This window comes from Apteryx rowi, unplaced genomic scaffold, assembly GCF_003343035.1.
Source record: "Apteryx rowi isolate R43461 unplaced genomic scaffold, aptRow1 scaffold_206, whole genome shotgun sequence".
NCBI lineage: Eukaryota > Metazoa > Chordata > Aves > Apterygiformes > Apterygidae > Apteryx > Apteryx rowi.
This window is the reverse complement of record NW_020448375.1, coordinates 1,009,000-1,031,605: the sequence shown is the minus strand read 5'-3', so window position 1 is coordinate 1,031,605 and position 22,606 is coordinate 1,009,000. Positions and strand designations below refer to the sequence as shown.

The 22,606-nt window shown below is 37.2% G+C and overlaps 1 protein-coding gene across 1 annotated transcript in view; it reads left to right on the top strand.

Moving 5' to 3' along the window:
- Positions 1 to 16,836, top strand: part of PLPP4 (phospholipid phosphatase 4) — a 69,026-nt gene extending 52,190 nt beyond the window's left edge. Inside the window, exons 6-7 of the mRNA XM_026063973.1 lie at positions 7,681 to 7,851; positions 16,637 to 16,836. Of these exons, the coding sequence (XP_025919758.1) occupies positions 7,681 to 7,851; positions 16,637 to 16,836 (371 nt within the window). The remainder of the gene's footprint in view (positions 1 to 7,680; positions 7,852 to 16,636) is intronic.
- The last annotated feature ends 5,770 nt before the right edge of the window (positions 16,837 to 22,606 follow it).

The window sequence follows — 22,606 nt, the reverse complement described above, 5'->3', positions numbered from 1 at the left end:
ACCTATGGAAATTCAAAAGGTGATCATGGTCTCTTAACATTTTCACTTAATTTTTTTATTATTCCTGTTTTTCCCCTATGTACTGACATCAATTGATACAAAATTCTAGAGGAAAGCTTCTCATTTTGAGGTTTTTTTGGAAACACATCTGGGGCTCATAGCTATTTGTCAACACTTAATGTTTGTAACCTCTCACCTCCAGCCATGACAGCTAGAGGACACATGAATGTTAGCTCTGAGTGTTAAATATTAAACATTCCTAAATGTTGGCTTTTAAAGAATGATATTGTACTAGCAGTATTTCTCACTGCCTTGCAAACATCAGTTTTGAGCGACAAATCATTTTATGGCTGGTGACATTGATCAAATCATAGACATTTTGGCACCTGTGGCTTTTCTTTTACACCTTGCTTTCATTCTGCCAGCAAAGGAGCCAGTTGTGGCAACAGATGATCACTCTCCTGTTCAACTAACAAAAGGTAAATATGTTATTTCTTGCAGTGTTAGGCTAAAATGCAACAGCTGTGCTGTGCTGCTGTTTAGCCATCATTTTAGGTGCAGTTTGGTGTATGGCAGCGTAGAAGCCTGCAAGAGTATGACAGACTTGTTCTCACTCTCTTCTATTATTTTCTTTGTCCCTAAGCCAGGTATTGGAAATACAGAAGTACATGTTGCAGAGCCATATACGGTCATTTCAAATTAAATACCTGTCTCTAGTCTATCGAGTAGAGAGAAGAAGAGAACAATCTAAATCAGAGAGCTGCGGGGAGGATATTTGGTTTAGATTGGCCTGTTTGTATGTTTGACATGTTCTTCCAGCAGCTCAGTCATGCCATATTTTTCTTAAAGGGACTGGATGGTCATTCTGTATCATTATTCAGCAAATTGACAAAATGCTTGTAACAGTGTTTGCAACCAATTCTTCATGTATATGATTACTGTGAAGCAGGAGCAACACCCGTTGTATGAAGGCTGTTGGAAAGCCTTTCTGATTTTCTGCCCAAGCGCTCATGTTTATCTTTCTCCTCCTATAGTAAATGTTTTACCAAATCAGAACCTCAGGTGAAGGTGGCCCATGGTGAGGGTCGTTTACTCTTTAAACTTGTTTTTGTCAATTAGAATTTCTAACTGGTTGGTGTTACGAGCCCTCGTATATCTGAGATAATAAAGGAGAGCACATAGTGGAATTCTCCTCCTCTAAGCATCTTCAGATTATTTCTCTGAAAAGTATGCTTTATCCAAGCCCACATTCTGGTGCTAACTGGATGTTACTTAATGATGTGATATATTGGAGGTCAGACTAAAAGATCCGCTGATCACTTCTGGCTGCCAGCTCTGTGAACTTTTGAGCAGTCCTTATTCAGCAAACAAAGTAAGCAGCATTATGTGCAGTGAAATCCCAGTACGCTTTGAGAACTGGGCCAGCTTAAAGTAGTGACTTTAAATTGATTGATCCCGTGTGCAACTGGTATTTGAGTCTCATTCTGAAAATGGGCATAGGGAATTCATTTGATAAGCAGAGAGAGACAGCATATTTCCTCTCTACCACCTTGCTGGCTTGAACAGTATCTCAGAACTTGCAGTACAGTCTCTGAATGTTTTATAGCCATATTCCAAACAAAATAAATTAGACACCTTTGACTTGCAGGTCTACATAACCAGTAAGTCTACATTAACAAAAAAAAAAAGAAACAGGTGGGATAGGTATAAAAAAGAATGCAAAGGGGTTTAATTTATCACATGCTAATGTCTATTCACAGCTGACAGTCTAGTTACCAAAAATATTATCTGGAAAGTGCATACTCGTTTTTAAACATTCTTTGGTGATGATAGTTTGAAATAAAACCATATAAATACAACAAAAACATTATCAGTTTGAGCTCTTGTGATTCCTTTGGAGAAACCCAAAACATCCATCATATGCACTACAAATCTCAGGATCAGGTGTCCCTTCAAAATGTATTCAGAAAGATGCAAGATTTGCAAATGCAGTATCTTTGCTGGTACTGACATAGTCCCACTGGCCCCAAAGCATTTCTCTGATGCTGCCAGCAGAGACAGGAAATGGATGTAAATAATAAGGGGACAAAGCAAATATTGCTTAATTGGTTTTCCTCTCATTTTGAGTCCTTTATCCCCTGTAAGTCTAGTCAAAGCAACTATTACAGTAAGACTCAAATTTTCCTTTTCATTCCAAAATTCCCTTCTTCTCCATTAATTTCTTAAGAACCTGTAGCCACCCTAGTTAAATAGAACAGTTCGGTGATACCTTTCTGAATGCAGAGGGAGAACACTGAGGCAGCATGAACCTCGAGTTAGGGCACAGATCCTGGCTTTCCAGAAGCTGGGTTTTATCCTTGCTTGGGCAAATCCCCTTAGCTCTCTGCACCTCCACCTTGCCTCTCCTCTGTTTTTATCTTTAGTCTCTAAGCTTTGTGGGATAGTGTTCTGTCTGTGTGTTTGCATAACACTTTGCATAATGGCAACCCTGTCTCAGCTAAGGCTTTCAGAGCTGCTACAATGCAAATATTCCATTTTCTGTATTTCAATAGGTACACAAAATCTACAGTGTTTTATCAAGTCCTGACAGAACATGTGGCTTGTCAGAGGAGGGGTTTTCATGTGCTCAGCAACTTGTTGTATTAGGGTTTTGATTTGTATTAGCTACACCAATTGAAAAAAAATGGCCAGTTTCATTATAGTGTGTGTTTGAATCATTCCTTTCTCTTCTTCCAACATTTAAAATCAAATATTTCTGTCAGGAGTTTGCATCAGCATCTGTCTTTAGTTAACACTGTTTTAAACTAAAGCAGACTGATTTTTCTCATTTTTGTTTGTGCCAGTGTTTCCTAAGAGAGTTGGTTGGGATTTCATGTTGCTTCTTGCCTTCTTTATATAATCAGAATATTAATTTCTTATGATCCGGGAACAAACCAGCTTAGTAGGAGTATTTGTATAGATGAAGAACATTGTCTTTACTGATTGGTTGGAATCTGTCCTCTTATGCAGAATGTTAGCTATTTTATTAGGACATTAGGCAGTTTTATCTACATATGTAATGTATTAGAGCATGTGACATGCCTCTGTGTGTGTGCATTTTCTCTGTGATTCAATGAGCTATTGACTCTAGCTTGAACAGAAAAAAAAGTCTGTTCAAATATATTGTACTGATTGATTAATTCTTGAATGTAAATATCACCTATAGGCCCAGGCTTTCTTGCAGAGTGAATTGATTTTCTTAATGTTATTGACTGACCACATCTTCGAAGTATAGCCGTCAAGCAAAGTAGCCTACATGGAGTGCACAGCAGTTAAGTTGTTTCAGAATATATAGTTACATTTGTAATGTGTACTACCACATCCCAGAGCATTCAGCTGTTAATTCCATGTTCTTCTCTGCTGCTGGTTGTGTGCACACTGGGACCATGGGGTTAAGAGCTCTGTTTTGGATGTGCACAGTCCAGGCTGAGGAAAATCAATCTTGCAATATTGCAATGTAAAGCCACTCTGCAGAATATTGGTTTCATAGCCAAAAGCTAGAGCATCATTATATTACTTTTCCATCGTGCATCAGGCGTAAGTCACCCTGGAATAGTGCTTATGAGTCAGTCTTTTCTTCCTGACCTTCAGTTTTCAGATACGCACCAACCATCTAAGGCAAAAGCTGCCTTTGTGTTGCCTGCAAATATAGATCCTGCTGTACTCTCTGTATTCTTTCACGAGCACCTTCTCCTGGAAAAGTTGCAAATTCTGAAAAAATGCAAATTATGGAAAAGTAATTCTTTTTTTTAATATTGTAAGGTTTGCTCTAAGGCCCATTTAGCTAGATCTGCTGCTGCTGTCCACCATACATTTGAATAAGTGATCCTTTATCTGTAGTCTTCTGCCATCCGTCTCCAGGACAATACGGGTATGGTTCTGGATGTGATGCCTTGTTGGGGTAGAACAGAACTGAAGATAGAAGGCAAAGTTCCTGAATTGAAGTGTTGACTTGCTTGTGTTCTTTGAAGTCAAATATATCTTGAACTTTGTCCAGTGATGTAAATTGGTTTTACTCTATACTTTTATCCCACATCTTGCTTTTAGCATGCCAGAGCCAGTAATTTATAACTCTGTCAATTGATGGAATCTATCCAGTTATATCTCTAACTGTTTTACCATTTGGTTACCATGCAGGTAAGTCTTAAAAAAAATCCAAGTCCGCAAAGACGATGTTTATAATTAAACATAAAGTTTTTAATAACCTCCATAGACACTTAGCAACAAGTCCAGAAATCTTGAAAATCTAAAGATCTACATAGCTACCTTGGCTGAGTATCCCTGTATGCTGTTTTACCTCTTTAAAGTATCCATTGTGACAGACTGCATTTATAATGTAGATTAGTGTGGAGAAAAAAAAACAGTTTCCAGGCAGCAGTTTGAATATACAGCAGATGTTTCACGTGATTTGTGCACTTTGCCTTCTCAAATCCAGAATAAGTCATTTCAGTTCAACTTGAAGGTCTGTTTACGTTTAAAAATTTAAAATGTCTCTTACCAAGAAGAGATTTTACCTTATTAAGAGAGCTGCATTAAAGCAAATTCTTTAACTGCTGATCTTTCTCTAGTCAGTTATCTAAGAATCCTCCAGAGATGACGGAATATTTGGTAAGTGATAAATATCAAGGAAGATCTCATCCTAAAACCCCACCTCAAAAACAAGTGATGATGTTATCTTAAAAAAAAAGTTTGTCTTTTGTTAATTAGGAGCTAAATTATGTCACTGCAATCCCATGCAGTACATTTTTATTTCACTGGATACTGCTGTGTTATATATATTTCACTGCTTTCGCAATTCAGCTTTGCTGTGCTTGAATTGTGAATATGAAAGCTCAAATTTAAAGGTTTAGATTAAAGAATTTAAGGAACAAGCACTTGTACAGGTGCATGAAGAAAAGGTTTTCCTGCAGTTCCTATAACATGCAAATATTGATGTATTCATGATGAAATCTGTTTTTCTGCATATCAGAGGTGTTTTATATTCCCACAGCATTAATAAAGTATAAATCTATGAACATTAACATAAGAATGTATTTCGGTTGCTGTTTTTCTTTTTAGGACCTCATCCTGTAAGAAGCTCATAAATCTCTCTTGCATGTTTTTGCTCTGATAAAACATGTTGCTCTTCAGAATTATATGCAAATTCTGTTTTCTGTTTTTATTGGGGGGAGGGAGTGGGGAGGTCCTGCATTGGAGTTGCTAGTAACTCTAAATAAGAGTATGTGTGAACTGAAGACCTACACTATGGACTGGGCAATGTATATCCACAACATGAAAGCATGTTAATATAGGAGGGTTACACTTGACAGTTCAGATAGTCGATTTAGGAGAGTAAATATCAGATTTAAATGCTTCTTTAAACCTTCTAGATGGCTAGACATTGTAGGTCTTGTGAGAATGAAGCCACAAAGCACTTTGTGCTTCTGTCTGGAAATACTGTGATCAGATTTCAGTTTATATTTTAAAGACAAAAGACAGGCACAAAAATTATCCAGTGCAACATGAAGAGTGCAAAAGAGAACAGTGTCATCTTTTGTTATATTCCAGTGGCTAATCTAACAAACACAAGAGGCATAAGAGAAAATCTCCACTAGAAGGTGGAAGAGATGTTAATTTGCTGTTTTAAGTTCATCAGTCTATGCTAGGCCCTAAGAGTTGGAGAGAATGTTTGAAAGGGGGAGAGGGGAGGTATTCCAAGTTTCTGAGATATGTTGTCAGGATTGTATCCTGACATATCGGGGGTTTTTTCCATGGTGATTATAGCTTGGTGCTCTGAATGTGCATCTCACAGACTGTCTCTATATAAGAGATGCTACTTGTAGGAAAATATACTCATTTCAAGAATACCATGACACAGAAATGCAGAAGAAATTATTTCTTGTTGTCAGCTAGATAGTCTGAAAGGTAAAGCAAGTTTATATGACTCTCAAAGATCTGTACACAAGAGAAGTAACCCAGTCTGCAAGAAATCTTTATTCAGGATTGTTTGAGCCTCCTATGTTTTAACTTTATTCAGGACTGTTTGAGCCTCCTATGTTTTAAAGTTTGCCTCCCACTGTCTTCTGACAGGAAAAATACAGAATCAACACTGTTTGAAAAGCTGCTAAGAAACAAAATATTTAGTATACCAGTTTGATGCCTTCTATCTTGCTCTGCCACATCCAGTCAAAAGAAGTAATTTATTTGTGCGTTTAAAGGTGAAATGCAGGTCTTCATCAATTCCATTCAAATAGCTGTGTAGTATAGACTTAGGAAACTACTCCACTGTGCTGTCAGCTAAAATTGACCGTCCCATAGATTCATCTGCAGAACACAGAGTAATTACTTTATCACATTTAGTGTTTGGGAATATGAGGAGAAGGGCATTTGAAAGCCTTAGCAGGAGATTAGAAAAAAGTTGCATGTCTGACCCTACACTGATGGCAGTTTTACCATTAGATGCACTGATAGCAGGACCAGAGAATTTTGGTTTTATGAATGTGATCTATTACCTTTCATAGAGATGCCTAGGTATCACAAAGGTTAAGAGTATAAAGGTAGTCAGAAAAAGGATTTCAAATGCTTGGATGCTTGGATAAGTATTTGTAATTTTGCACAGCAGACCTGAATATGATCTTTGTGGAGAAAATGGAAGATGTGTTCCACAGAGCTACCTGTTCAGCATCAGCACTAATTTTCCTACAGGAAAAGAAGTGTTTAAAAGTTGAAAAAATGCATGTTTAAAAAAATTTGTCTGGAATGTGAACAGCTGCAAGCGGAAAAAAATTCAGTACAGAAATTTAGTGTCTGAGTTCTATGATCACTGCCAGTTCAGCAAGTGCAGTTGAAGCAGGTTAATGGAACCTAAAAATATCATTTAAATGTAATGCAATAGTGATACGGATTGAATTCTTTTCTGTTTTGAATATGAAGTTTTTAGAATAGGTCTCAAATCAGGAAAGACATGCTGAAGGTTAAGCATGAAAAGGCTTATGTGCCTCAAGTTAAAAATTTGTCTGTTTACTTAATGTGAAAAAAATATCAGACATTCTTTCTGCAGCCACTTTTCCCCCAGAGGAAAAAGGTAAATTGTTAAAAGAGAAAGAGAAAATTCAGTTCCTATTGAAAAGACAGAACATCTAGAGGTACCGCAGTATTTGCAGACATGGGAGGTGAAAGCTGAGTATCTGTGAGAAGGAAATGGATATGCCTTGCAGTGTTTACTTGCCTGGATTACTTGTATAGCCACACAGTTAATGCCAGTGATGAGGAGAACATTTACACATCATGGATCTTATGGGAGACTACCTTTTCTCGATCAGACCTCAGAGTATTGTGGATATTTTTAGGGTTTATAAAATCATGATTGCTTTTTAAAAAAAAGAAAAAAAAACCTCTCTGTCTAGGAAGTATATTATATCCCTTTAAAGTAGTAAGTTATAATAGCATTATTTATCTGGTTGAATGGGAATCATCATTCAAGTTACGAAACTCCATCAATTTTTGTGCACGGGGCTTTTCAGTTTAACTTAGCTCCCAGTACCATCCTGTAAAGATCAAGACTTCTCTGCAGTAGAGGGATCCTACTGTCCAAACTAAAGGGATAGTATCATACAGGGCATTAATGACAAAGCACAGTAATTCTGTGTTTTTCTTTATCAGTTGCGTTTTCAGGCCTTGGCTTTACCACCTTCTACTTAGCTGGAAAGTTGCATTGCTTCACTGAAAATGGCCGGGGGAAGAGCTGGAGGCTTTGTGCAGCAATTCTGCCTCTCTATTGTGCCATGATGATTGCCCTGTCACGTATGTGTGATTACAAACACCACTGGCAAGGTGAGCCATGGAAATACCATTTTACTGTTTTGCTTTGCCTTTTTAATTAGTCTTGTATTTCTTTGGTTAACTTTTTTAATTGAATTCATGTGAGTTACAACATTATGTCATGTTAGAGAAGATTTTCCTTGCTGCTGGGTTGATGCTGAGGGTTTCAGTGTCTGCAGATACAGCAATGGTCCTGTACAGGTCTGTATTTTTATATATCAATGTACATCAAAGCTTTTTGGACCATTTCTGGGAAGACACCTTTAGTTTTCTCAAGTTTCCTGTATATGTATGATACATTGCATTGAGCTGGAGTGCCACAGCTATCTTTTGTGAGCTGGATTTAGGCCATCAGAGTAAGTCTGGTCTGTAACCTACTCCTTGCCTTCTTTTTTTCCAGTTACCTGTGAGGTACTTGTTAATGTACATGCTTGATTGCATAATACGTGGTTATATGTGCATTAGACTAGACTGAAGCACCTGTGCATAGCTAGTCATTGCAAAGATGCACTCAGTTGTATATCTATTTTCTGGTTATTTGGTGCACATGATAGGCTGTGTGTCATTCAAATCAAAGCGTAGGTACAACTATACTGAGTATGAGGTGGGTTGTCTCCTTGAGAACTATTGAAACGTCAGATACTACAGCTACATAGTATATATTTTAACAGATTCTGCCCACAGTGAAAACCTTGCTGCAAAGTTTGATGTTTTCTATTCTCTTCTTTTCTTTTGGCCAAGATTGTAATTGCTCTCAAGGAGTCAATCCCACAGTTTTTGAAGTCAGCTCCTACTTAAGGAAAAGAAATATTTCATGTTCTTGTTACATCCTATTAAAAATGATTTTCCATAGCTTTGGGCTGCAAATATTTTGAGGCTGGTATTTGGGAAATACTAACTAGATACTAGTCTGATTCAGTATGTACCATACATGTGGTACCAATGCGTAATTTGTAACTGCAAATGAATAAATGCTAAATATTGAATAAATGCAATATTGATTAGTAGTTTATTGAAGCAGCATGCAATGCTTCTTGATCCTAAAGCACATCACAAAGCTAAAGAAACATGCTACACAATTTTAAAACTTACGTTTGTGAGGGAGATGACAATTATCGACAGAATGGGAGATGGTTCGTAAAACTGTGACAGCAGCATTTGATGTGTAGTTGAGTTGTACAAAATGTGTCCTTCGATGAGCCTGCATCCTTAAATGTCTGCATATAATGCATAATAGGATATATTCTGAAGTGAAGCATAGTTAGACTGAAGGATGTTTAGTCCTAATCTCTCCTTGAGTTACTTCTTGGTGCTTCTAGTGGAAGCTTTGGATCTTCCATATTACATGAACATTCTCGTGTAAATGAGGCAGCATTATAGTACAAAGCTATAACTAGAACAGATAACTTTTAAAAGGTTTCCCAGTGAGGTTCCATTAGCTAGCACTGGCACTACAGCCTCAGGACTATGCCACAGAATCTTCTCTTCCCCATATTCTCCATATTCACTTCTGGATAGCAAAACACCAGTTAGACCAGCTGTGTCTATCCCAGGGAGACTATTGTCTTAGAGTCCTTTAAAATGCAGGCTTGAGATGTAACTGATGTAAGAGGCTATACTGTTAATTTATTATGCACTACTATTACTAAGTTACAATTCTAACACTCTTCACTCTATTAAGTCTTTATCCTCTGCCACTGAGTCGTGGACCTGATGAAGAGTCTGATGGGTTGTCCAGGTGACTTTCCTCCCCTGTTCACAGGTCAGGTTCACTACTGCCTGTAGGCATCCACTGTGATTGGAAAATACTGCCATCTGTTCTTCACTCAAGCTTATTATTCCTTTTCTGATTTCTTGACCCTCCTTTTCACTGCCCTTGTACCTCTCTGTCCTCACCCAAGTCCTCTCCTGAGTAAAAAAACTGACCGTAATTACTTTTTCCCTATTGTCCACATTTTGCTACATCTGTACCCAAAGCTGGTATTTCTGGTACTGTTACCTAGGTCGTCTTGGCTTTATATGGTATTACTAATAAGATTACCTAAGTACTTCTGACCTTGCGAGTTCTACTCCCCTCAAGATTCTGAGTGCTCCCTTCCATTATCTAGTTCATGCTGGTTAAATATTGTTTACTTGACATATTTTCTAAGATGTATCATTCTACACTAGTCTTGGTTCCTCTACCTAGTTTCAACTAAGTACACTGTACCTCTGTCCCTCTGAGCACTTTCTTATCTCATACACAAACAATCCATATACCAGAGCAAGGCTCATCCTGTTACATGCTTTTTCTCACTCTGTTTTTTGTGCTCAGACAGCATCCTGTTCTCCCATAGCTGCTTAACCACAAATCATTAGCCTTGACATGTTCTTTAAACAGTCTCCTGGTTTCCTGCAGAGTCCTTGTCTTGTTACAGGGCTCGATGCTCCTCTTGCTCACAGACACACTGAGCTGGAGAGAGCAACCAGCACAAAGCTGCTGAACATGAGATGCTTGCCTTGTCAAGCTAGTAGGCAGAACAGAAAGCAGTGTTATGAATCTCGCACTCAGTATGTAAGCCTAGACTTGTCTGAAGTTTGTGTGTGTGCACGTGCATGCGTGTGTGTGTGCAACAGAGAAGAATGAATGAATGTGAATGTGATTGTATGAGTTTACTCTCTAGTTTTCTGAATGCATGTTTGCAGTGTGTAGTATATCTTGCCAAGAGTATGAATTTTTATGGACTGAAACATGTGCTATGAGGCAGATAATTATGGTGTATTTTATATATGATAGAAGCAAACTACTCCCAAGGGGTTGTGGTTGCATCCATTACAGCTGCTCATATTTTTATCTTTAAAGCTTAAGGAGATGGAGCTGAAAACTCAGATAGTTCTTCTCAAGCTAAGTGCAGTGCTGGCAGAGATTATCTTGCAGGTGACCTTAGCTTTTGCGTGAAAGAGCTACATTCTCAAGGGAAAAACTAGTTCACCCTGTAAAATACAGCACAGACACTCAGGCCTTGTCTTTTATGCTCAGCAGAGTCAGCCAATTGTTTTAAATTACTTATGGTGGCTTTGTGATAGAGTCTTAACTATGCTGTTGGGAATGAACAAGGACCATCAATATAATGTACAGGACTTAGTGTACTGTAGATGAGAGATGAAATGGAGTAACCTTACATTAAAAAGCCATAGAATGGGCTCAGTGCATTAATATTATGAGTATTTTATGAGATCCCTTTGGATTGGTTGGAAGATGTAGTGTTCAAAGTCTTGGTGTTGATATTAGTGCATTTTAGTGCATTATATTATGAATCCTGAAAACATTGACTGTTTTTAAGTTTCTAGTTCTTCATATAGGTTTCTAGTTCTGAAAATATTAGTTTTCTAACTAACAAAGTAGAAATTTTATATGAAAGAACTAAAGGTAAATAGCGAGTCTGAAAAAAACATAGGTGTTTTTCTAGTCTGTTCTTAAAAAAAAAAAAACAGTGAAAAAGATCTCACAGTCTCCCAACAAAATCTGGCCCAGTATTTAACTACATTCACAGTTAGAAATTTTTTATTCATCTCTAACCTAAATTGTCTTTACTGACAGCTAAGCTGATTTTATGCATGTCCTTCCCAAAGAAAACAGTGAATATTGAACACCATTCTCTTCATAACATCATACTATATCCTGGCGTCATCCCCTCAACTTCTGTGTATTCCTTAAATCTTTTCTTATCAGTTATGTTCTCTAAAAATTTTGTGTATTGTTACTTTTCTTCTTTGTGCTCTTTCCAGTTCATCTGGATTTCTCTTAAGGTCTATCCAAAACTGGACCAAGTTCTTCAATTGAGGCTTTACCATTGCCAGGTGGAAAGGAATAGTTACCTACCATCTCATGCGTACTTCACCCCTGTTAAAACATCGCAGAATAGAGTTTTTCATTTCTGTGGTAGCCACACGTTATAGTTAATGAGCCACCATAACTCAAATATAAATCCTGCAGTATTTCTGTATAAACAGTTATTCTACATTTTGTGTATGTGTATTTCTTCCCCGTAAGTGCAATACTTTGCACATCTCTTTATCAAATTTCATTTTGTTGACTTTGGATCATCAGCACTGTTACCATTGTATCAATATATTTTTAACTCTGATTTGTGCCTTGACTTTCTATTTGTAACTTTTCTTTTTTTTTTCTTTTTTACTTTCCTTTCCTTCATCTGTAGATTTTACAGTGCAGCTCCTATTCCATTGCCACATGAATTAAATATCATTAATGAAAACATTAACTTGGGTCCAGAATGGGTCTGTGTAGATCTCTGCATTTTGACAGTAACTAAATAGGCCATTCCACCCACACATCAAGCTGGGAAAAAAGTGGAATGACTCTGACCTCAAGTCTTGGATGTATTATTCAGGTTTGGCATGGAGAATATTTTCTTCAGCCCAATATTTCAGAAAAATGAATTCAGACCTGTATTGACTTGTTTTTTTCTTAGATTGTGTGTCTGATAGGGATTTCAGCTAGAACAAATTTCATCTCATAGGGTGCTACTAACCTAGTTGTACTAGAAGAAGGAGACTCTGATTTATCCAGCATATCCTAGCTATATAGAAATGATCATGAGATTCCCAAGGGCTCATATCTGTACAGCCTGAGACAAAGTGTAAATATGGGTGCACGACCTGTAAGTCAGTCTCAAAGAATAGCAACAGACATTTGAGTCAAGATGTTAACTATATTGAAGCTAAGTGTATTGAACAGAGTGGAAAGGACCTGACATGATTCACAGTGTGTTTTTATAACTGGTTTCTCTGGGAGTCCTTATGATAGGGGAAAGTAAAAGTAGAGAGACAGTACAGCATGCAACATTAAACTTGTTCATGCCCTCAGATCAGTATCTTTATTTTTACAGTGTGCGTGTGTCTGCCACCAATTGCAATGTGAAACTGTGAGACAGTGATTGTGGCTTCCTAGGTATTTGCTGTCTGCACAAGCACTTATATGCAAAAGGAGAAGAAAAAACTATAATCTTACAGTTGGCTAGATGTTCAGTGAATGTTTGTTAGAGTAGCTCTAGTGAAGTCAGTGGAGCTACTAAATGTACCAGACTATTCTAGCAGCTAAGTGATAGCTCTTCAAATACATGTTGCTCCTGATAGTTCAAACACAGCTTGCATACCTGTCTGGGACTTTTTAGGGACTGGGAGTGGTATAGGGATTGATGGTATAATCTCTGTCCTCAGCTGTGCAAGGAAGAAACCACACAGGGTTGCTAAAGCCAACAGCAGTAGATTGTCTTTGAACCCCACCCCAGTGAACGTTGTTATTTCATGTAAGTTTTTTTTCTTCTTTCAGCTCTCCAGTGTTTGTGATGAGAAATTTAGGCTGTAAGCCATATCAGTGTTTTCTTACTCATAAAATCAGGAGAGTTGTGTATCCCATATCTAGTGCTTTGTTTTGTATTTCAGATTGGAAAAGGCCAAAAAAATCCAGCGAATCATCTTCAGTAAATATAAGGCTGTTTCTAAACTTAATCCAGATATTTAGAAGTCATATATATAGATGTATATACATTTATATGTATGTAAATACAAATCAGCTTATTTTCCTTATAGACCTCTTGAGTTCAAGATGCCAGAATTTATTTCAAATTAAATAGTTTAAATTGTACAAGTCTTATCTGTTAATTAGCTTGAATTGTACCCCCACTTATATTTAGGAATTGACAAATACCATAGAATCATTATTCTAAAGAATTGTACTGTAATTTAAAGCAATAGTGAAGCCTAAATGCCCTGATGACAGACCTTCAAAAATAGGTATATAACAAATATTTGATCCCAGTTTCATTTAGAAACTAACTTAAAAATGTGTTGCTGTATTCATTTAGCAACCAATATAGGAAGTGTTTATAATGTTTAATGTGGATAATACTAGTATAATACAGTAAGAAAAAATCTGGAGACAAAAATGTCTTGAAACGCTTCAGGAATATTTTCAGGGGAGAAAGTTAAACGTATGCAAATGATGACTTCCTCATTAGTTCATGACATTATTTGGAATTGCATGATGTCATTTATGTTGTCCCATATACTTGATCTATACTGTAGAGTTGGTTCATAATATTTGTGGCATAGGAGTATGAGAGTCAGCACTGCATAGAATTTAGTAATGGTTCATAAAACATACATCCGCCTCTCATTTGTCACCTCCTGCACTAGTGCTCCGCTGAGCCAGCGTGGTGTGTAAGGCGCACAAACAATGAGCTTCAAATGCCTCATGACTATAGGAGACACAAATGTAAAATTGTTAACAGATTAACATAAAACTGCAAAGTGCAATATCTTTGACCTGGAATAAATCTAATTTACTCCAGTTAAGAAGAGGAAATGTTTTTGTTTACATGCATTGAAAGACATTTTAATAAATGCCTCTTACTAATTCAGCATGCTTTGAATCAGAGTATGATGCATTTCTCTTGGAGAGAGAGCTGCCATTTTATCGAGGCACATTTCAGGGGTTCTAGCCTGATGGTGTGGGTTAGAACATAGCTAATGGGAATTGCTGAGCCTCCGCTCAGTGCCTCTGTTAATGGAAGTTATTTCCAGTGATCCTGTGTGCATGTCTAGCTCTCACTAACTTCAAGGGGAACTGGATTCAGCTCTATTTGAAAGAAAAAAGCTGCTTTCACATCATAGTACCACATTTAATTTTCTTTTAAATAGTCCTTTTAAATTTAACAATGAAAGCCAATTTTAAAATCTGGCTGGCAGGGACTATGTGACTGTTTTCACAGTAAACTTTCACAATTCTGCGTTGTCCTAGCATCTAACCTATCTATCCTTGGCTGGTTGAGGTGCTTTACTCTGAATGCATGCCCTCCTATGTTGTCCACAGAGGTCCATCATGAGAGGAATTCTTCCGGACAATAATTCAGAAATCTGTTTTAGATGTATGGAGTTGGCAGTAACATTCTGTCAAGCAACTGCAACCAGGAAATAAGTGATCTCAAAGACTGTGATTTCAGAAAGCACCTCTGTTGAAAATTGCAGTGGAATTTGTACTCCTAAGGCTGCTCAATATTTGTCTACTGAGAGCTGCAAACTCTTTCATCCTACTCTCAGAGAGGGCTGTTGTGAGTCAGCTTCAAACTAACAGGAGAAGAACATATAGTAGCAAAGGAGAGTAAGCAGTAGATTCTAGCTTTTGAACTGTAACTGGCCCATATCTAGTCAGCTACCAGTATGGGTAGGAAAAGTTTCTGTCTGCTTGACATTACTGTGTACACACAAGCAGCTTTTAAAATCTTACTTGAGTCTCTTTCTATTAATTCTTGCTTGTCATAGATTTATTATGTCCTTTTTGCATATAAGAAAAGAACATAGGATTGGAAGGGATCTCCTAGGTCATTCAGCCTAGTCCTCTTCCCTGACAAACAACTGTGACACATAATCACATTTCTTAAAGATATCCATCTGAATCTTAAATTTCTCAGGTTTTCTTGCCAAAGCTATTTCTGTTAAAAGGCTGTTCAGAATCTCCTCCTCTGCAGTTTTAACAAAGGTGCTCAGCTTGTAGGGAATACCCAGTAATGTTGCTCTGCCAAGGACTGCATTCTTCAACACTGAGTTTCAGATATAACTTTCAGTCTCACAGCTGCAGATAAGGATATGTTCTTTGTGTGAAAAAGCACAGGAGCTGTAACCCAGACACTGAATAGTGTCATTTAAAATAACAAGAGAAAGCTGGCAAGTGGAATTAGACTCTTTATAGTCACCAGTATTGTCAAGATTCCCCTGTTCCACCTTTCTGTCAATGTCTACCTCATTTCTGCAATTCTTCCTATACCAAAGCTTGCAGAGGTAGACATAGAGGGCAGCCTTCCATGATGTCTCTCTCTAATTTTGATGATGTTCTGCACCCAGGAAAGCTTAGGAAACTCTAGCATCTCATACAATTGCTTCTATTCTGTTCCTATTCCTGTTCTATTCCTATTCCTAGTCTAATCTATAGTATGGGATAGTAAATAGCATCAAAGAAAGTTATTCAAAAGGTATTAAATCACCTGACAAGACATACTCAGTCTTTGACCCTTCAGGTGCTTTTAGGAACAGTTCACCCAGCTTGCAATAATTCTTGACAGCTGCCTTTCTCAGGAGCCTCTCAGGAGCTGGCTGCAAGTGAAATGAGTTGTTCTAGCTACAATGGCCCGCTTCCTGAAGGAAGTGTGCATTCTCTGTCTGCACTGGAGAATGCCATCCAGAATACAGAGGTGCCAACAGTAGAATGCATCAATTACCATGTGGTGGCATCCTAGCTGCCATCTTTCCTGGGGGGTTCCCAGGCAGATACAAGGAGCAGACTGCAGTCAGTACAGCAGTTTGAACTGTCTGTGGTCAGCTGGAGAGTGCTGGACCCCCTGAACAGCACAGTTCAGCTGTATTGTTCATAAATAGAAGATCTGGTGGTGGCCATTGCAAATCATGGCAAACTAGAGAGAGATATGTGGGTTGTTTGATGAATGAATGTTCGATACCCCTTGGAAGCCCCTCTATTTCCCTGGGTCATCTCCTTCTGAAACGTGTCCAACTATCTACCTTTGGGTATTCAAAAAGTTGGAGATGGCCCAAACTAAAACACTGATTTTGTGTATCCTAAGTGATTGTAGTGTTTGGCTCCAAATTGTCTGTGAAACTTTGTAGTTCACATTTTCTGGGTTAAACACTTCCATGTCGATCATATGTCTTTTACTTATAGTTTTCACTACTGGCTGTCCTTTCTATGGTAACATGCATCTGATTTGTTGCTTTTCTTACCTAGATGCTTTTGCTGGAGGGATCATTGGCCTCATTTTCGCTTATATTTGCTACAGACAACACTACCCTCCTTTGGGTAATACAGCTTGTCATAAATCTTATGTCAGCCTGCTAGATCAGAATTCAATGAAGAAAGAAGAGAGACCTACAGCAGATAATGCTACTGGCCTGCCTCTAGAGGGAATAACCGAAGGACCAGTATGACTTTCAGAAATGTGCGGAATGAACTTTTAGCCTTCTCACGTTTCCTCCAAACCAGTCTCTTAATATAGTGTTTCCTACTATACATTTGGTCTGTGCTTTTTCTTTTGTTTCTTTCCTTTTTATAAACAAAAATGAAATATTTATTTTTAATGCTATAACATCCTCATACTTTTAAAGTTAATTTTTCAGTTCATATTGACTTGCTGAATTATCTGTTTTTAGTCCGCTGCAAAAAGATGGATTACCTGGGGGAGGGGAAAGACCATTAAGAAAAAATTCCACTTGGAGATTGGTTAAGAGAATTTTTAGGAGGATATGGTTTGAAGGTACAGTGGATCTGGAAACAGATATTCTGAAGTACTGAATATCTTCTAGAAAGTTCTGGTTGTCTTCAGCACTCATTGATTTTGATGCATGGTGAGTACACACAGCACTTTTCATCAGATGTTCAGCATCTGTTATAGCTAGCCATTTCTTTATGTAATTTGATAAGTAAGGGCAGCATCTTTATGTTTATCTTGTTGTCTTTAACATAAATCTGCACAAGCTCTGAGAACTTTGTGTTAATCATCAGTGGCAGGATCAGTCTGAGCTACTAACAATCAACCAGCTGAAAGGTATCAAGGGTTAAGAGTTTGTAACAGCCAAGCCTAGTCACATTAGTAGTTCTACAGGACGATGCTAACATTCAAGAAATTCCAAACTGTTAAAATTATCAGTTTTCAATAATGTATGTTTCTAGAATGGGCTAGAAACCTAGTATTAGATCGTTAGCAATTTTTTGAAAGCTCTTGCAGTAATTCCCATCAAAACAAAATGAAAGTAAACAACACCCAAGACATTCAACAAGCTGAAGTCTTTAAAACAATTAAAAAAATTTTTCAAAAAATGTGAAAATGAAGAAACACAATGTTTTCTGTGAATCTCAATGTGCCATGTTCATTCTTGTGTAGTGACTCACTGCAGCATTGGTGATCTTACAGAATGCAAAGATTTTCATTTGTGACTTTGAGCACACAACCATGAATGCTTATTGTATTTTACAGCACTGTAACATTTCCAGAGGAATGCTGGAAACAGTTCCATTAGACCCATCCCACATATTCAACTCATCATCTTCTTGAGCATGGTTTTTGCAAAGGTTAGCTTGGGACCTGTATCGAAACTCGCCTGAATCAAAACACTATTGGTATGGAGAAGATTACTAAGTGTATGAGCAACCTACTTTAGTTAATTTATTATTGTTAGAATCCTGTTATATATGCACTGTGCAGTATACATCACATTCCTGTGAAATGATGTACCTTTGGATGGCAGAATGTCAGATTCCATAATTTCTTTTCTTAGGTATCTTATGAAAGTTCAGGTAAATGGTCTAGACCGCATCTTGATGGTTGAATAGTTTTTGGGTGGAGCTACTGATTAAAGTGATCAAGACAGTGTTGATCAACAACCATTATTATGGTGCTTTAGACTGGAGGAGACTGCTGCCATGGTTATAATTTATGTGTTCCTGTTGGAATATGTATTGGCCTCGTAGGCATTTTGTGATTCAAACAGCTCGATGTCTGTATGTAATGCTTGTCATTTACTTTTGTCAAAGGTAAACTGTGTAGATTTTTTTGAGAAGAGCTATTTCCTGATTGGCAATGTTGAATTTTTATAGAAAGTAAGCAAATTAGGATCCCTTTAAAAATCAGCTGAAATAATTGTGTAGAAGAGAGTGCAGCCATACTATGTGTAAACATATATGATATTTGGAAATAACTATAAATAGGAAATGACATTAAGGAACAGAATGTAGTAAGCATGAACCCAATAGGGTTCTATAGAAATTAGGCCTGATCTACTTGTAAAATTGATACCAGTTTGACTATGTCAGTTAGAGGCAAGATTTTTTACTGACATAGTTAAAGTATTCTGAGCTCTGAAACAGAGTCAGTTTCCCAAACATAACTGTGTTTCTGCTGGTGTACGCATGCTAGTTTATGAAACTAGCATAAGCAAAGCAAAGTTATGCAGGCATTGCATTTGCACTGGATTTGATAGAACATTTCTCTAGTGTAACTGAAGTCTTATTCTAGAAATCCACGCACTTTAGTGGAGGTTTAATCTTTCTATAAAGTTTTTAAACCATCCTACAGAATTCTGTAACAGGGATATCATTTTCTATTACTTCATATGGGAGGCTTAAAAAAAAAGCCCCAGGGTAAGGGTGTCATGTCTTTACATTGTATAGGCCTTTCCATTAGCTTTTTATTTCAGCAGGAACCCTAGTCTTCCAGGTTATATGCAAATGTCAAAAAATCTTAAATCAAAATTAGAAGTTTATTACTGATGCATAGTGCATTTTGCATGTTTTTATATAGATCTGGATTATTCTCAAAAATGAGCAGGGCCTCCTAACTGCTGTATACATTTCCTGTATTTTAATGGCTTTTGATACAAATAAGCTATCTTCATTGGGATGGGGAATACTTATGCAGCCCTTAAAGGAGCATTGGCTGTTAAAAGATTGGAATATGAAATGTAATGCAGTATAAACAGTTATACTGCAAGATGAATTGAACTTTGCAAAAAAGTAAAGAATATTGTATTTTAATGGGAATAATTAAATTGAAAGTCATAAAATAGACCATGTAAAAGCTTTGATTAAAATGTAATTAAAATTGTGAAAGACATAATGAAGTGAAACTTACAGTGGGATCTGCAGACACTAATTACCAGTGCAAAGTCAGTGTAGGGAAGCCATTTTTGTGGATCAGTGTATTTTAATCTCATGCTCTCTCAGTGTGAAGGAAATGTAATATTGTAATGCACCAATAAAAAAACACATGAATGTGGGTTTGTACATCTGTGTGTTATCATTTTTTTGATAAGGATAAAAGTTACCAAGATAGTTTCATTAGTAAATCACATGGAGTGTTGCAAAAACAAGCCTAGAGTAACTTGCATCATTTATGAACAACAGCAGTTCCAAAAATCATTACTGTTACTGCAAGAATGGAACAGCTTTCCTCATTTAAACAAAGTACGCTATCCAACTTTCATCCAGCAAAATGTGCAGCATAAGACCTTAAGGCTGAAATTTTGAAATATTCAACCAGCTAAACTGCAGCAAGTCCCTTTGCCTGTCAAGTTCTGTATCATAAAATACTAGGAATGCCATACTTTGTAAAACATGATTAGACTAGAAAAAGATAACAAGATCTAATAGAACACAATGGAAAAATTCTTAAACCAAGAGAAGCATGAGATTGTGATCAAGTCAGTAAAATGTCCCTGTCCTGAATGCCAATCTCAGACAATGTGTTAGGAATAAAGCTGAAGTGTTTATGCTGTTTCATTCCCAGCTTTCCCTGTGTGCACTTCAGTCTGATTTGGCCCTCTATGCTTACCCCATGCATACAGCAAATTCTTTCTGTTTAAGGGGAAAGAGAACCTAAATTTCCTTCTTTTTTTCCCTGGCTAGAGAATGCTGTGCTATGGATACAATAAAATAAAATAAAATAATTAGGTGCCTTTCTTTTGTTTTATGGTAGTATAATTTCATCAACTTCAGTGGAACTGCCCTGCATCACTAATTGCATCACATCCAATAAGTGAAATAAAGCCTTAGGATTTCATCCAGTTTCTGCTCCCACTCTTAAATTTTTAGGTATGTAATTAGCAAAATATTGTGAATACTTTGACTGCGTTTTTTTTTTCCTTGTGTCAATTTATGTCTGACCTAAGTTAGAAAACCTTTCGGTTGCTCTGACCTAATGCAAGAGGAACAGTCTTGAATGCAGTGGTATCAGGATAATGGGAATTAAAAGATTAATGTGCTTCTTTTGCTTTCAGTGTTCAGAATGTGTAAAGGTCTGTAAGCAATAGATAACAGTTATTATCATATGTATATTACCTAGCCCACCAGTGTTATTACTTTACAATAGTGCTGTGCCTGCTGGCACAAATACGGTATGAACCTTGTATTGAAGAGTTATTCTTTGCTTACATTAATTCATAGAAACAAAACAGAAATTCTGCTTTTATTGACACCAGGGTAAACACTGTTGCATTGATTAGAATTACTCCACAATAATACTGTTCTTCACAACACAAAATTTGAGATTGTGGACTTCTGTCATTGTAAGCTGGATCTTCCTTCCAGTAAACTCTCATCAACTTAAATGGGAAAAGGAGGACCTAGAGTTCCTTTCAGACGTATATGTCTATTATATTCAGTAGTCATGCTGTTGTGGGTGTGGTCTAAACAAGGTAAAGCTTCAGGGCTTGCATGTCTAAAAGTTTATTTATGTGATTGCAAACAAAGAGAATCTGACACAAAATAAAATCATAGTGTCCTATTGAAATTTAGTGACCATTGTGATGATTGAAATTTGGTTTCACAAGAAGTCAAAAATCTACTCTTGCAATCTATTCTTGCTTGGTGATTTAACACCAACATAACTTCTTGAATTCAGTGAGTTATATAAGGTGCAAAATTTGGTTCATCTATGCTTAAAAAGCATGTAAATTAGAGAATTTATTAGGGAGCAGGGTCAGGAGGATTAACATCACAATGCATCTCATTGTATCATCTAACATAAAATGCATTTTTTTAAGAGAATCTGAATATAATCTAGCTGCTGCCAACACCAGCTGTTTGGAAGGGAGGGAGGAAAAAAACGAGTAATGAAAGAAGATGAAATGGATTTGAGAGGGCAATAAAAAGAAAGATGCTCCCTGTAAGCCAAAGAATAAAGAGGAAGAAGAGAGTCAGAGGCAAAGGGAGCATTGGCAGCAGATGCAAGAATATCTTCAGTGTCAATAAAACCACTGCTAGAGGTAGTAGCCAACACAGAAAAACATTAAATAAACAAAAGGAGAACTATAAAAGGCCTTGTGATTGATTTTTTACTCAGTTTTAAGATAGCGCATAGAACTGGACCTGACAAATAGCACTCATACAAATGAAACAACATGAAAGTGTGAGGAAGTGGGAGAGATTTAACTGGGCCATGATGGCAACTCTTTGGTTAAACCCAAGGGATTGAGGAAGTGTCTAGGTAATACAAATTCAGTTATTTAAGTCCTCCTGTTTATTGTAAAGAATTGCCACTCTGATCAAAAGTGTGGATGGAAATTTATGATTGGCCATACTCTCAGGATGAACTTGGCCTGCAAAGATAACAGGGACTAGGTACGGAGGTACCTGTAGGGAAAGTTGTACTGCAGCTGCTCCCTGACAATTGGCACCAACAAAGTAGACTTTTCCCAGTAATGCCACGGGCAAAATTACTTTGTAACAGCTCGTCTATTTGGGAAGCTGTAGACTTTCCAAAGTCTACCTGACATTACCAGCAATAAGTGGGATTTATTTCTCAGATCCATAAACTGATGTTAATGAAATGAACACCTGCATTTTAGTAATGTCCTGAGATGGAAATTGATGATAGAAGTATGACTTCTTCCTTTCATGACAGGAATGTCTTGTGAAGAACAGTCTAGAGGTTCACAGTAACCACTTCCCTGGTAAAGCAGTCAAGCAGAAAGTCAAGAGCATTGAAATGTCATTACCTCACCTTCAGGGTCCAGCTGATGGAGAATGAGGGAAGTTTAAAAGCTGCATGAACATCTATTCTTAATCCTATACATCTTCCCACCAGAGAATTTCTGTCTTGGAAGAGAAAATGCTAAACTGGTTATTTTTCTCCAGAATTTTCATTGACCAAAGAGTCTAAGCATCCTCTCCAGATGTTGTAGTGTTTTTACTCTTTTTTTTCAC